This window comes from Procambarus clarkii, chromosome 80 (assembly GCF_040958095.1).
Source record: "Procambarus clarkii isolate CNS0578487 chromosome 80, FALCON_Pclarkii_2.0, whole genome shotgun sequence".
Lineage (NCBI taxonomy): Eukaryota > Metazoa > Arthropoda > Malacostraca > Decapoda > Cambaridae > Procambarus > Procambarus clarkii.
The window spans coordinates 14,934,821-14,952,108 of NC_091229.1; the positions used below are offsets into that span (position 1 = coordinate 14,934,821).

Here is a 17,288-nt window from a genome sequence, read left to right on the forward strand (position 1 = left end):
ACGCATATGTCGACCGTGCTCTCAGCCACAGCTCAGAATGGAAGCAAGTCGACGAAGAACTCTGTAGGGTAAGGCAGGTCCTAGTCAATAACGGCTTCTCCAATGGTTTCGTCGAAGACATCATAAGAAGGAAAGTGAAAAGCCATGCAACCTCTGAAGAGACAACTAACACAACACCTATACCCCCTATTAGACTATTTTACAGGAACTTCTTTTCCACAGCTCATAAAACGGAGGAAAGGGTCCTGAAAGATATTGTTAATAGAAACGTTATCCCTACAGACAAAAATCAGAGGATACAACTGACGATTTACTATAAAACCAGAAAAACGGCCAGCCTACTCATGAGAAACTCTCCAGACACAAAACAGAACGCTTTAAAAGAGACTAACGTCGTCTATGCCTTCAAATGCCCTCTTGGGGACTGTAAGCTCCAAAAAACCCAGTATATAGGCAAGACAACAACATCTCTTTCTAGGCGTTTAACGATGCATAAGCAACAGGGCTCCATTAAGGAACATATAATCTCTTCCCACAACCAAACCATCGCCAGAGAAATCCTAGTAAACAACACAGAAATCATCGATAGATACAGCGATAGCAGGCGGCTTGACGTTTGCGAGGCACTACACATCAAGAAGTCAACACCAGCAATCAACAGCCAATTATTGCACAACTATATTCTACCCACCTCAAGACTCCGCTCCAATATAGAAGCATCAAGAAATATGAACCAATAGGCTTTCTACAAACACTTCTATTCAATATCCATTGTTTCGTGTTCTGTCTTGTGTTGATGAAATTAATACCCTATTAATACTCTTGTTCTGTCTTGTGTTGATGAAATTAATACCCTATTAATACCACATCTTGTTCTGTCTTGTGTTAATGCCACATCACCCCTTCCACCTCACTCAAATGTAGATATAAAATCGGAGATGCGTAAGTTCTATTCAGTTGTGTATTTGTGAACTAAAGTCTTTGAAAATGTAATAAGTTTTACGAAACGCGCTCGTGTCGCGTCAGACTAGAAATAAAAATGAATTTTGGAGAATTGATTTTTGATTTACCTCCAACAGTGAAACGAAATGTACGAAAGATTGAGAAAATTCGTGTTAGAATTATTAATCTTACTTTTTCGGTCATATTTAATAATATATATATATATATATATATATATATATATATATATATATATATATATATATATATACATATATATATACATATATATATAATATATATATATATATATATATATATATATATATATATATATATATATATATATATATATATATATATATATATATATACAGAGACGAATGCGCTGGCTCGGGCACGTTGTGCGAATGGGCGATGGCAGGATCCCCAAGGATCTCCTGTATGAGGCAGGGAAAGCGTCCAACAGGCAAGCCCCAGCTACGGTACAAAGACGTATGCAAGAGGGACCTGAAAGCCATGGACGTCGATCTTGCTATATGGGAGACACTGGCTGGAGACCGTTCAGCCTGGAGGCAGTCTGTTCAACGAGGTCTCTCCAAGTTCGAGGAGTCACTTGCCAAGGAATCGGAGGCAAAGAGACAGAGAAGGAAAGCCGGTAGCCAGGAAGACAGACCAGAATCGGACTTCGTTTGTGCTCGGTGTGGGATGGACTGCCACTCTCGGATTGGCCTCATCAGTCACACCAGACGCTGCACCAGGATTGACAACTAGGGCGCAACTCCATAGTCTCCCGAGACTGAAGGATGCCTACTATATATATATATATATATATATATATATATATATATATATATATATATATATATATATATATATATATATATATATATATATATATATATATGACCGAAAAAGTAAGATTAATAATGCTAACACGAATTTTCTCAATATTTCTTATGTTTCTTTTCACTGTCGATGGTAATTGAAAAATCAATTCTCCAAAATTCATTTTTATTTCTAGTCTGACGCAACATTTGAACGCGTTTCGTAATAACTTATTACATTTTCAAAGACTTTAGTTTACACACCCACAACTATAACCTGCAAACACTAAACAGAGTTTAAACAGCTTTCATTTTATACCTGCATTTGGGTGAGGTGATATGTTACAACAGTTTTGGATGAGGTGAAAACAAACTTTCAACACAAGACAGAACACGAAACAATGGGTATAATATTGGGTAAGTTAAAGGGAAGAATGGAAGTAACTACAAAGGGCCTATTGGCCCATATTTCTTGATGCTTCTATATTGGTGCGGAGTCTTGAAGTGGGTAGAATATAGTTGTGCATTAATTGGCTGTTGATTGCTGGTGTTGACTTCTTAATGTGTAGTGCCTCGCAGATATCAAGCCGCCTGCTATCGCTTTATCTATCGATGATTTCCGTGTTTTTTGTTAAGACTTCTCTGGTGATGGTCTGGTTGTGGGAAGAGATTATATGTTCCTTACTGGAGCCCTGTTGCTTATGCATCGTTAATCGCCTGGAAAGAGATGTTGTTGTCTAGCCTATATACTGAGTTCTTTGAGGCTTACAGTCCCCAAGTGGGCATTTGAAGGCATAGACGACATTGGTCTCTTTTAAAGTGTTCTGCTTTGTGTCTGGAGAGTTTCTCATGAGTAGGTTGGCAGTTTTCTTGGTTTTACATATATATATATATATATATATATATATATATATATATATATATATATATATATATATATATATATATATATATATATATATGTCGTACCTAGTAGCCAGAACTCACTTCTGAGCCTACTATTCAAGGCCTGATTTGCCTAATAAGCCAAGTTTTCATGAATTAATGTTTTTTCGTCTACCTAACCTAACATAACCTAGCTTTTTTTGGCTACCTAACCTAACCTTACCTATAAATATAGGTTAGGTTAGGTTAGGTAGGGTTGGTTAGGTTCGGTCATATATCTACGTTAATTTTAACTCCAATAAAAAAAATTGACCTCATACATAGAGAAAAGGGTTGCTTTATCATTTCATAAGAAAAAAATTATAGTAAATATATTAATTCAGGAAAACTTGGCTTATTAGGCAAATCGGGCCTTGAATAGTAGGCTGAGAAGTGAGTTCTGGCTACTAGGTACGACATATATATATATATATAAGGTTAAAAATATAATATATATATATATATATATATATATATATTATATTTATATATATATGGTTAAAAAATATATATATATATATATATATATATATATATATATATATATATATATATATATATATATATATATATATATATATATATATATATATTTCTAGTACACATGGATATTAAAACATTGCGACTATTATAAATTTTCTTTTAGAAATTTTCCATTCTACGTAAATATCTTCTACCATCTGGAGGGTAAAGAAACACTAGATCACTTAATGTTTCCATTTTTATTGTTAACATTTCGTCAGCAATGTGACATCTTCAGAAGTACACTATGTTGAACTGACACAGCTATACTGAGCTTACAAGGTTGTTGTTGTTGTTGTTTTAGTTTTAACTACTCAGAACAAAATGTTCATGTAGCACGGGCTATGGTGAGCCCGTAATTGAGTTCGGTTATGCGTGATAACCTTGTTACTGTGATAGTTGGATCAAAGTTTTAAATGGAGGTGGGGTTTCCTCCTTTTCTCCCGTTTCTTTTCCGCTTCTGTTTAACCGCACTGGTTTTAGTCTTGTTTTAATAGCATTATCTTGGTGGCGGATGTAGATGCAGTGTTCACAATGTGTCCCATTCTTCAGCTGCTTTTTTAACGATTGTAGTCGCTGTGGATTTTGCATCTAATACAGCTGTTGTCGTTGAATGTTGAGTTTGATGCGCAGGGTTTCAGTAGCTTTACATTCCAGTAAGTAGTGCAATAGTGGCGCCTCTGCTTTAGTTCCACAGATATGACACTCTTTAACTATTGGGTTTATTACCTCCCAGCAGCACTTGTAACCAAGTCTGAGTCTGTGTATGGCTACTGCAATGTCTCTGCATATCTTTTTGTCATGCTTGAAAGAGGAGTTCCCAGTGGCTTGTTCGTACCATATCGCAGTGTATCTTCCTTCTGCTACTTTGGCTCTGTGGCGACTTTAGATAGTTGGGAGTATTTTCTTCTTGATTTGCTCCTTAATCTGTGAAAAACTTCGAGGTATTTGAACCTGTACAACAGGTAGAGCAGTGGCAGTTTTTGCTAGTGAGTCTGCCTTTTCATTACTAACTGTGCCTATGTGGCTTGTTATTCAATTCAGGGTGATTAACAGCCTTAGATTGTGTGCTTCTTTTCCTATATGTTGGATTTATGTGATGAGTTGTATATTATCTCTGTGCTGGCTGGATAACAATGCCTGGAGCGAAGATTTATAGTCTGTATGAAAGATGTCCTCTTGTAAATTATTCTCAATTGTATAATTTATGGCCTCTTTCAGGGTATATAATTCTGTTTGCAATGTTGAGCACCCAAAATTCATGCTCCAGTAAGCTTCATGATTGTTAGTGTAAACTGCTGCCTCAGCAGAACCTTTTCTTGATCAACCGATCCATCTGTGAAGATGTGAATGGTTGTAGGTCTTGAGATAGTTTTTATTTGTTGTTCTATGACTGCTTTGAGCCTCTGCGGGTCACATGCTGATTTTTTAGCTGGTAATCCTTCAATGATTATCTTTTGACACGATTCTTCCCATGGAGGAAGCTGCTGAAAGTGTTGATATGGTCTATCTTCCCCTATGTTTTGAATGGTCTGTTAAGTCCACTTTCTCTGGAATTTTGACCAGATTATCCGTCCATGCACGTATTCTATATTGAAGGTTTCTGTGAAGCAATCTGTATATGCTATCTTTGATTGACAGTCTGGCGGTGGTTCCAACAAGTTTTGCTGTTATGGTGGCTATCCTTTGTTTGATCCTGTTTTCTAAGGCTGATAAGTTGGTTTCCATTCTTAGATTCTCTCGATGCGTCCATATAGATGCTCCCAGCATTGTTCCCAGAGCATCATTTTGAGACACTTCCAGTTTCTCCCATTGGTTATCACTGAGGGATGTAAGAGCAGGAGCAGCATAGTCAATGAGTGACCGAACTGCTTGAACGTAGTATATTTTGAGTACTGGTAGAGATGCACCCTTTCTAAGACTGGTCAGAGAGCGCAAAGCTGAGTTTCTGACTTTACAACGTTGCCGAAGATATTCAATTTCTTGAGTGAACTTTAACTGGCTGTCTATTATGATTTCAAGATATTGAAATGAAGTAACCCACTAAATTTCATGTCCTTGTATTGGGAGTCTGATGTCTTGATTTCTCATTTTAACAGCCATTGCTTTGGTTTTATTGTTGTTTATTTTCATTGCTATGCGTTCCGCTTCCCTGCTGATAATATCTAGGCATTTTTGTGCATGTTCTTGGCACCTTTGCCATTGATGATGACCACAAAGTCGTCTGCATAGTTAAGCAGTTTGACTTTTGGTAACTTGAGCTTCATGAATTGTTCCACGAGACATTTGAAGAGAAAGGGGCTTAGTATTCCTTCCTGCGGAGTCCCATTTTCCAGCCTCATTGAGGAGTATATTTGTCTTTGAAAATTTACATTATATTCTATGTTGAGCAAACTTCTTTTATCAAAGGCAAGAGCGTGTCTTTTGATTTTCTTATCCACCAGGCAGCACAGTGTAACTGGAGCATTGGCTAGTTCGAAGGCCTCTTCTAGGTCCAGAAAAATAATGATTCCAGGTTTGTCATTGATTTTATCCAAGAGGGAGGTAAGGCATTCTGTGGTTCCAGCACCTTTTCTGTAAGCAAACATATTTTGGAGCAGTGAATTGGTTTTCCAGTCAATTCGATTAAGAACCATTCTTTCCGCAGTTTTGGCCAGAAACGTTGTTAATGAGATGGGTCTTGGATTTCCTTGGTCTTTGCGTTTTGGAATGGGAACTATAATTGCACTGTTCCAAGAGAGTGGTCGAGTTCTTGTCACCCATATTCTGTTGATGAGATCCAATAAAGCTTCTTCAACCTTTTCTCCTAACTTGACCAGCATGTTGTAAGTGATTTTGTCCTCATCTGGAGCTGTGCTTTTAATTTTCTTTGCAGCTCTTCTGAGTTCTTTCAGATTGAAAGGTTGATCTAGTTCGTCAGGTAAGGCTAAAGCATCATCTATTATTTTCCATTTCGTTGCTTGCATTCTTTGTTGGTGAGTCAGAGTGGCTTGAGGAAGTTGAGTGGAACTGGCTCTCTTGAAGCAAATAGATTTGCTAACCTTTCTGCTTCTTGCTCTGGATGAACATGATGCGGCGGAGCAGGAGGCGATTTTCATTTGGCCTTGTTGATCTGGTCAACTGATCAATGACACAACTCATAAACACTGGTGGAACCATCGTGAGGTCCAGCTTCCCCCCACCAATGTGGGTTGGTTCCGTCGAATTAAGCAACCTGACTTCAGGCATTTCATCCAAAAGGTGTTCACTGTCTTCCGTTGGCGTCGGTTCCAGTTCCAGACCCCAACAAGAACACAGTTCCAGACCTTCTACAAGAACACAGTTCCAGACCCTCTACAAGAACACAGTTCCAGACTCCAACAAGAACACAGTTCCAGACCCAAACAAGAACACAGTGCCAGACCCCTACAAGAACACAGTTCCAGAACCCAATAAGAACACAGTTTCAGACCCCAACAAGAACACAGTTCCAGACCCCCAACAAGAACACAGTTCCAGACCCCCAACAAGAACACAGTTCCAGACTCCAACAAGAACACAGTTCCAGACTCCAACAAGAACACAGTTCCAGACCCTCTACAAGAACACAGTTCCAGACCCTCTACAAGAACACAGTTCCAGACTCCAACAAGAACACAGTTCCAGACCCTCTACAAGAACACAGTTCCAGACCCTCTACAAGAACACAGTTTCAGACTACAACAAGAACACAGTTCCAGACCCAAACAAGAACACAGTGCCAGACCCCTACAAGAACACAGTTCTAGAACCCAATAAGAACACAGTTTCAGACCCCAACAAGAACACAGTTCCAGACCCCCAACAAGAACACAGTTCCAGACCCAAACAAGAACACAGTGCCAGACCCCTACAAGAACACAGTTCCAGAACCCAATAAGAACACAGTTTCAGACCCCAACAAGAACACAGTTCCAGACCCCCAACAAGAACACAGTTCCAGACCCCCAACAAGAACACAGTTCCAGACTCCAACAAGAACACAGTTCCAGACTCCAACAAGAACACAGTTCCAGACCCTCTACAAGAACACAGTTCCAGACCCTCTACAAGAACACAGTTCCAGACTCCAACAAGAACACAGTTCCAGACCCTCTACAAGAACACAGTTCCAGACCCTCTACAAGAACACAGTTTCAGACTACAACAAGAACACAGTTCCAGACCCAAACAAGAACACAGTGCCAGACCCCTACAAGAACACAGTTCTAGAACCCAATAAGAACACAGTTTCAGACCCCAACAAGAACACAGTTCCAGACCCCCAACAAGAACACAGTTCCAGACCCAAACAAGAACACAGTGCCAGACCCCTACAAGAACACAGTTCCAGAACCCAATAAGAACACAGTTTCAGACCCCAACAAGAACACAGTTCCAGACCCCCAACAAGAACACAGTTCCAGACCCCCAACAAGAACACAGTTCCAGACCCCCAACAAGAACACAGTTCCAGACCCCCAACAAGAACACAGTTCCAGACCCCAACAAGAACACAGTTCCAGACCCCAACAAGAACACAGTTCCAGACCCCCTACAGTGGGCGGTAGTGGAGCCCATACCCATCCCGTGGGCGGTACTGGGGAAAGGTCACAATGGCACATTTGGGCTTAAGAACTGGAGCCCAAAATTCATTAAGCTAAGCAAGTTACAGTCCTGTGGAGCTAATTATACGGTTCATAGTGATGTATTATATCAACAATGGGCTCAAGGCCGACTACTCCACCTCCCAACCAGTGAGCAGCAGTTGAAATGTTATTTACAATCACCCACATTTACTAACTGTTTCCTACAGTTAGTAAATTGATGAGACTTGGCTAAAATTTCTGGATCACGTCAATACAAGAGCAAATCAAGCAGAAGGTAATTAATGCACTAAGGTATCAGATCGGCCGAGGTTTTTATCAAGGGACACATGACGCAAAGAAACAATGGAAAAGCAAGACATCTTATCCAGATAATTAGGTCTTTGTTCCAATAAGTGGCCACGAATTAAGTGTGTGTGTGGCCGATGAGTGAACTTTATAGTGCGGTTTCTCATTTCCTGTTTCGATAGGAGGGGGAAAGGCCAAGGAGATGTGTCACATTTGGTAGCACACATGATATTGGGAGTAGTTAACCACTATGCTCTCTGTCTCTCTCTCTCTGTCTCTCTCTCTGTCTCTCTCTCTCTCTCTCTCTCTCTCTCTCTCTCTCTCTCTCTCTCTCTCTCTCTCTCTCTCTCTCTCTCTCTCTCTCTCTCTCTCTGCAGAGGTTGTGGATGGCGTAATAAATAATAGGGTAGAAATCCGAGAAAAGTTGTGGAACTCACATTGACTTGAGTGTGCAAAGGTTTACGCACGACAGAGGAATGGAATTGGATTCGTCGTCTTGTACACTCATGTACAACGTTCTTCAAATGATTTGCATAAAGTGAAGCCCGTCGTATTTACCTACAACAGCCAGAGCACGATGTTACCAGTCCAACGATACTACGGTGGCCGCCGACCATCGTACTGGGAGATGCTACAAGAGGCAGAAATATCTGGGACAAAGAACAAGCTATTTGAGAAATGATTTATGTAATAGAGGCCGTTAAAGACTTGCCAAATCGATGTCAAGATTATGAAAGCCAAGGAAGAGGTGTTGAGAGGCAAGAGCCCTACAGGAAATAGTTCCGAGGGCGAGAGTTCACGTCAGCTCGCCAGTCTTTAACAGAGATAAGGACTAAGAGAGGATAAAAGGTTGCAAAACATGTCCGGGGCTGTTAATAACAGAACCGCTCCAGAGAGCATGTCTACAGGAGAAACTCGCCCAAAAGAGTGACCGCACATATATAAGATCTAAAAAGGTGCTTAAAATCAACAAGTGAGATAAAAGATCGAAATGAGATTAAGAGAAGAGACAGTATACAATACATTCGCGATTATGTGAGCAGTAAACAGATGTTCAACGAAAAAGTGGAAGAAAGGTAAACATTATTTTGAATTATGAGAACATTGGTGCTAGAAAAATCGTTAAAAAAGTGAAGTTAAAAGGTGTAACTGGAAGCTACACGGATGACCACAAACCATCAGTTCCAGGAGACAGTCAACGGTGAAAACGTAAAGACTAAAAGATAAAGCACGGTACAGTTTCAGTAAGATTGGCAAAGAAGCCCCAAGCAACTCATGTCAAGGATGGTGGGTACCCTCTGAATAACAGATATAGTGAAGCCTAACAAAAATATATGGCGGGAAAAGTATGAAGTAAACATGCAGACAGGTGCAGGCGAGAGACAAGATGGAGGGAGAAGGGTCTTTGAAAGGAGCAGCTGCACATGTATAAGAGGGTTGACCTAGGCCAGTTGACACACACCACTACAACAATAACGTTGTCAGACTACAGACCAAGAGTGGGTGCGTCTCTTTGGTCACAATAAGTAGTTTTTACCCTTGGCAGAGGAAAAGTAGGGCGGGGTCCGGTTTACGCCCCTGGCTGGAAGATGGTGGCGCAGAGCCGTGAGGGGCAGTGGATACAATGCAGCATGTCAGTGACTTCTTCAGGGATAAATGTCGGGGCCGTGGAGAGTAGGGGAAAGGCCAAAGGGAAATGGGTGAAGGAAAACGGAGATATGAGAGGGAGTCCCAACTGGCAATAGAATGGTCAAGAGAAACGGGAGTAGCGGACGGATGTGGAAGATGGACCGAGAAGGAGGGACGTGGATATGAGAAGAGAGTTCAAGAATACACTCCCGGATGCAGACTGCAGAGGAGCAGGAAAAACGACAACGTTTCGATCCGTCTAAAACGGACATTATCACACACAAAACCCAGGACGGACCGAAACGTCGTTTCTCCATCTTCTGATGTGTGGTTCGGCCATCATATCTTCAGCCACGTTATTGTGACTCATGGTCTGCGTGCAGAAGACATGCATCTGCCAAAGTCTCAGTAACGAGGACATGGAGACGTTTCTGGAGAAGGGGACCTAAAGGAGAGTGGGTCGGAGCCTACTGATGTGCAGCACAAGCATAACTGACTTGGTTCAGGTGCCAGAGCTAAATCCTTGCCTCGGAGAGGATGATGATGATGTCCCTGAGGATGAGAATTCACTGTTGAATTTTATAGTGAGAACAGGACCGTGAGTACGCAGGGTGGACACCACTACAATTAATGAAGCGAACCAGTAGGGTCATGAGAGTAGATTTAACATAGCCGGATTCTGAACAAAGGGGCAATATATCATTTCACTCCGAAAAGTCGAATCCTCTTGACTAAAATAGGATTCTTAAAACACTAAGATGAGCTTTGTGATCCCTGTCTTGCATATCATTGCATTTGTCCAAGGTGCAAAAGTCATGGAGGGTTGTTAATGTGGTGCCGAATTTTATGAAATGTGATTTATCACTTGACTCGAACTATCATGCAACAAACTTAACGTCTATTGTAAAAAAATTGTTTGGATGAATCATCACTGAAACCATTCAATTGCATCTTGAAGAACATGTTAATAATAAATTCACAACTTTGTTTAACTAATGGCTGTTCATATTTCAGATTTTGTTTTTTTTCAGTGTTTTTTTTCAACCAGTTGATAGTGGAAAGGATTTCTACATACATATATCTTGTCTTCAGCAAGTGCCTCATGTGCCTCCCAGGTCAATGTCCTGGAACTTGTTCTTATTATACATACAAAAAAACTTTGACGCAGTATTGAGCAACATTTTCAATTTAAAAAAATAAAAATTTTGGGAAATAAATTCGGAAGACTCAAAGGAGTTACAAAAAAATTTATATTGTCAGGGTGGGAAAATGTTGTAAGTGGGATGCCTCAAGGCTTTGTCCTGGAACCTCTGTTATTCATAATATATATAAATGCTTTAGATTTAGGGTTGAGCAGCAATATTTGCAAATTTTCTGTTGATACAAAAATCAGGAGGGGAAATAAACATGGAAAAAGACTCACTATCACTTCAAGACGATCTAAATAGAGTTTTGAAATGGTCAAAAGATTGGCAGATGCAGTTTAATGCTGATAAATGTGAGGTTTTGAGGCTAGGTAATGATGATATAGTTATAGGATAAATTTTGCAAGTGGAATGCCTCAAGGCATTCTATTTACAACATTTTCCCAGTATGACTTAACTCCATATATACTAACTCTTTGTTTCCTTTGGTATAACCATGCCCTAATCCAACTTAATAGAGGCTCGTTGTACTCGGGGTGCTATATCTTTTTAATCAATATTTCATGAGGCACTGTATCAAAAGCTTTGCTAAAGTCAAGGTACACAACGTTTGTTGTGTTTCCGATTTGTCAAAATTCAATAATATAAAAGTCCGCATTCCGGTTGTCGGAATAAACCCACAGCTTGCGTAGGAAACGGTTTGTGGGAATTTAGTGTCATACAATCCAATTTAAATTCATACACTCCGCTATCGAAACAAACAAATTAACGTAAGAGATAAATTATTTTATAAATTAATCATAAACAAATTATAAATAATTAAATAAATTATTTAATTAATTGAAAATAGATAAATAAATTCCACGGGTCAGTATTCCCCCACACCAGTGGTATACCACTACATATTGGTACTTTCCGGTGGTCCATCATTACATATTGGTACTTTCTGGTGGTCCATCATTACATATTGGTACTTTCCGGTGGTCCATCATTACATATTGGTACTTTCCGGTGGTCCATCATTACATATTGGTACTTTCTGGTGGTCCATCATTACATATTGGTACTTTCTGGTGGTCCATCATTACATATTGGTACTTTCTGGTGAGCCATCATTACATAATGGTACTTTCCGGTGGTCCATCATTACATATTGGTACTTTCTGGTGGTCCATCATTACATGTTGGTACTTTCTGGTGGTCCATCATTACATATTGGTACTTTCTGGTGAGCCATCATTACATATTGGTACTTTCTGGTGGTCCATCATTACATATTGGTACTTTCTGGTGGTCCATCATTACATATTGGTACTTTCTGGTGGTCCATCATTACATATTGGTACTTTCTGGTGAGCCATCATTACATATTGGTACTTTCTGGTGGTCCATCATTACATATTGGTACTTTCTGGTGAGCCATCATTACATAATGGTACTTTCTGGTGGTCCATCATTACATATTGGTACTTTCTGGTGAGCCATCATTACATATTGGTACTTTCTGGTGAGCCATCATTACATATTGGTACTTTCTGGTGGTCCATCATTACATGTTGGTGAACAAATCCATAAGGGCCGTTTGTTCATTTGATGCATCACGTTATTGTGATCTCTGTGTGTGTTACATGTTGGTACTTTCTGGTGGTCCATCATTACATGCTGGTACGTTCTGGGGTCAATCATTACATATTGGTACTTTCTGGTGGTCCATCATTACATGTTGGTACTTTCTGGGTAGGCCATCACTACATATTGGTACTTTCTGGTGGTCCATCACTTCATACTGGTACTTTCCGGTGGTCCGTCATTACATTTAGGTACTTTCTGGTAGTCCATCATAACATACTGCTACTTTCTGATGGGCCATCATTACATATTGGTACTTTCTGGTGGTCCATCATTGCCCAAGAAAGTTAGTGTACACTCTACATTATTAAAACAGTTAACACTGTGCAGCATCACTAAGAGTCCTCAGAGTATGGGTAACGATGTGTATCAGTGCTATACCGACGGTTCTGTAGAAGAAGGTGGACGATGTACCGGATGTGCATGTAATATATTTGAACACTCTTCTCTCGTACATACAGCAATGAAGCGCGTCAATGACTGGGCAAGTACAACTCAAACTGAACTTGCAGGCATATACCTTGCCACTGAATTTTAAAAAAGACAAATACGGTGGACTTTTATACTGTGACTCGCAGAGTGCACTCCTGGCATTGAACGCACATAGTAGTGACACCCAGAAAATAGTCAGTGATATTCGAATGAATGTTTCAGCTGCTAAAGAAAACAGATTTGAGATTAAGTTCCTATGGATACCATCACATGTTGGCATCTCAAGGCATGACACTGTTGATATGCTTGCAAAGACAGCCTGCAGAAAACCAGTGGTAGAAGTTGATATGGGTGTTTCATTAGCAGTGACAAAGAGAATACTTAAATATCTAATGAAGATCTCACCGACCTAACAAATTCACAAAGACCTGAAAGTTGTAGCATTAAATATTATGATAGATATCGTGAGGAGACATTCACATATGGGACTAATAGAACAAGAACCCGGCAATGTGATGTTATAGTGGCCAGAATACGCCTGGGATACAGACGTATCTAGCAGCTTTCTCAGAACCCAAATATCGAGTACACAATGTGTCAACTTTGTGAAAGAGAAAACATGCACTCTCTTGAACATTATATTGTAGAATGTCCCATACTGACTGACTTTCGTCCTCCTGGGCTGATGTATGCTGAACTCTGTAATTTCTATATGAATACTGGAACACTTGATGATATATTGGACTTGTACCCTAGATTGACCATGTAATGTATCAATTATACAATGTATGTATGTGATGTAACTATATAACCTGAGCTTGTAAAAGCACCTTCATCACCTTCAGTGATTAAGTGCTTAATTGCACACTAGTTTCTCTATCCGCTATCTCACACCCTCGGAGTAGGAGAGCCATAAATGTATGTTATGTATGTGTGTATATGTATATGTGTGTGTATGTATATGTATGTATGTATATGTATGTATGTATGTGTATAAAGAATATGTGGAAGCTGATCAGAATTACATTTCACCTTTGTAAATGCACATTTATGATACTATGTAAAAATCATATCGACCACTTTATGTAGGGCATACGTAACTCTGTGTATCTATGTATTTATGTCTGTAGGTTAGATTAGCATTTTAAAAGCACTACAATCACCTTGTGTGGTTGATTGTTCAATAAATCCCTGAACTACATGTTTAACACATCTCTCACCCTGTCCATGGAAATAGAAGAAAATGTATATATGCTGGTTAGCATTGTAAATGTGTGGCCACGACTGTGGTAGAAAATAATAATAAAAAACTACATATTGGTACTTTCTGGTGGTCCTTCACTACATATTGGTACTTTCCGGTGGTCCGTCATTACATATTGGTACTTTCTGGTGGTCCTTCACTACATATTGGTACTTTCCGGTGGTCCATCACTACATATTGGTACTTTCTGGTGGTCCTTCACTACATATTGGTAATTTCTGGTGGTCCTTCACTACATATTGGTACTTTCATCACTACTATTTTAGTACTCTTGTACCATCACTACATCTTTGTACTTTTTTGTACCATCACTCCGTCTTGGTACTTTCCCCCCAATAGTTACTATAAGTACTTTCGTTACAGGTGGGATAATTACCTGTAGTGTACACAGGGGGCAGGTTTGACGGGTGTTGGGTGAGGGGGGGGGGGTTACGTCACTTGGAGGGAGCCCGTTGTGACAGTGTCAAATACAGCTGTATCTTCTTAACTGCCTTAATAAACAACATACTGTATACGTCGTCAACTCAGAGTTGGAGAAAAATAATACATTTGGCAAAGGATAACAATTCCGTTAAGCGGTCTTATATCACCGTTTACCACATATATATATGTACTTGATACAATAAGTAATGAATAAACGTGTGTCTACTAGTAATATACTTAGAGACTATCAAAGCATTTTTGTATATATATTTATATATAAAAAATGGTCACTTACTTAGGGCTTGTCCGATATGAATTTGGAGCAAAATCCCGGCAAAGAAAGTACAACCCACAACGTTCGTCATATCGGAGGCTACTGAGTCAACCGCACCTGGGCACACCAGAGGCTCTGCCACCCGCTGGAAACGTTATCGTACGCCGCCCGGGTAGGTATTGTTGTACACCTCACTAACAGCCCCACACAATCTTTCCCACCACACACCTCAACTTTTTAAAATCGACAACAACAAAAAAGAAGATACACTAGACTAGAGAGTGGAAATATTGGATAATTCAATACATAAGGCAGTGGTGTGGATAATTATTCGTTCCACTGAATCGGTCAATCTGATAAGCCCTGGCAAGGTAGCCTCGTCTTGGAAGGAACGCCATCAGCCTAGCCAAGTCAGGCTTCCTGCCCTCGCCAACTGTATGCCATACTTCATTTTTATTTTTGCAGATGAATGGAAGTTGACATTAGTGATGTATTCAGAATGGGATGTGATGTTATTGCCCGAAACGCTGTGCGTATTAGTGGCTTTAGGCATTGTGTGTAATAAGTCTCTAGAAATTTAACATTATGTTTGTAACTCGTATGTATGTAATTTTACCTGAGTAAACATTTGATTTGATTTGATTTGATTTGATACAACGTCACCAATAGCTGACTTGGTTTTGCTTAGAGCTTAATTAAACATAAATCTCAAGTTAGGGACAGACTGTGGAACAATATACTGCTGTTCTGTGGATAATGGGATATACACTGAATATATTTTAGTCTTCATCTATGTATAGGAATAAAGAATACAGGCTGATTGGTCAGTAATTATAAGCAAGTGTCACGGCCGTATGGTTGCAGACAGGAAGCCTGATACAGTATAACCCACAACGGTTTCCTAACTCACAGGTTCCTGTTTACCGTCAGGTGAACAGAGGCATGAGATGGAAACATTTTCCAGACGTCTTCAACCTGCGCTGGAACCGGACCCGGTGTTAACTGGAGTCATTATTCCTTAATCTATTTGAAGCAGTTTCTATGTGTTCAACTAATTACATATGATTTAAATTTATTTACCATTAGAGTACGGTAGAGAGGTACCCTCACATAGTGAGCACAGGTAGGGTACGCTACACCCATCACTAGGGTACGGTAGAGAGGTACCCTCACATAGTGAGCACAGGTAGGGTACGCTACACCCATCACTAGGGTACGGTAGAGAGGTACCCTCACCCAGTGAGCACAGGTAGGGTACGCTACACCCATCACTAGGGTACGGTAGAGAGGTACCCTCACATAGTGAGCACAGGCAGGGTACGCTACTCCCATCACTAGGGTACGGTAGAGAGGTACCCTCACATAGTGAGCACAGGTAGGGTACGCTACACCCATCACTAGGGTACGGTAGAGAGGTACCCTCACATAGTGAGCACAGGTAGGGTACGCTACACCCATCACTAGGGTACGGTAGAGAGGTACCCTCACATAGTGAGCACAGGTAGGGTACGCTACACCCATCACTAGGGTACGGTAGAGAGGTACCCTCACATAGTGAGCACAGGTAGGGTACGCTACACCCATCACTAGGGTACGGTAGAGAGGTACCCTCACATAGTGAGCACAGGCAGGGTACGCTACTCCCATCACTAGGGTACGGTAGAGAGGTACCCTCACCCAGTGAGCACAGGTAGGGTACGCTACACCCATCACTAGGGTACGGTAGAGAGGTACCCTCACATAGTGAGCACAGGTAGGGTACGCTACACCCATCACTAGGGTACGGTAGAGAGGTACCCTCACATAGTGAGCTCCATCAAGATACACTCTATCTACAGTTAGCAAACCTGGAATAGTTGGTAAAGCACCGTACCAACAATAGTACCAGTATACCAGTACCTGGGGTAAATTATTGGATTTCTTGAATATTAGTGGCCAAGAATTTGGAGGTAGAGAGTAGAGAGGTGGAGGCGAAGGGGAGAGTGGCGATAAATGGGGGGATCAGAGAGAGAGAGAGAGAGAGAGAGAGAGAGAGAGAGAGAGAGAGAGAGAGAGAGAGAGAGAGAGAGAGAGAGAGAGAGAGAGAGAGAGAGAGAGAGAGAGAGAGAGAGAGAGAGGGAGAGAGAGAGAGAGAGAGAGAGAGAGAGAGAGAGAGAGAGGGAGAGGGAGAGAGAGAGAGAGAGAGAGAGAGAGAGAGAGAGAGAGAGAGAGAGAGAGAGAGAGAGAGAGAGAGAGAGAGAGAGAGAGAGAGAGAGAGAGAGAGAGAGAGAGAGAGAGAGAGAGGGAGAGGGAGAGGGAGAGAGAGAGAGAGAGGGAGAGAGAGAGAGAGAGAGAGAGAGAGAGAGAGAGAGAGAGAGAGAGAGAGAGAGAGAGAGAGAGAGAGAG

General features: G+C 40.6%; 1 protein-coding gene across 2 annotated transcripts in view; it reads right to left on the reverse strand.

The window, feature by feature from the left end:
• LOC123746412 (trypsin-like) overlaps positions 1-15,054 on the reverse strand; it is a 55,842-nt gene extending 40,788 nt beyond the window's left edge. The window contains exon 1 of one of the 2 annotated variants that reach the window (XM_069314777.1): positions 14,925-15,054. In XM_069314777.1, the coding sequence (XP_069170878.1) occupies positions 14,925-14,994 (70 nt within the window). In that variant the 5' untranslated portion in view covers positions 14,995-15,054. The remainder of the gene's footprint in view (positions 1-14,924) is intronic. The other variant, XM_069314778.1, reaches the window with a different exon arrangement.
• Between the last annotated feature and the right edge of the window lie 2,234 nt (positions 15,055-17,288).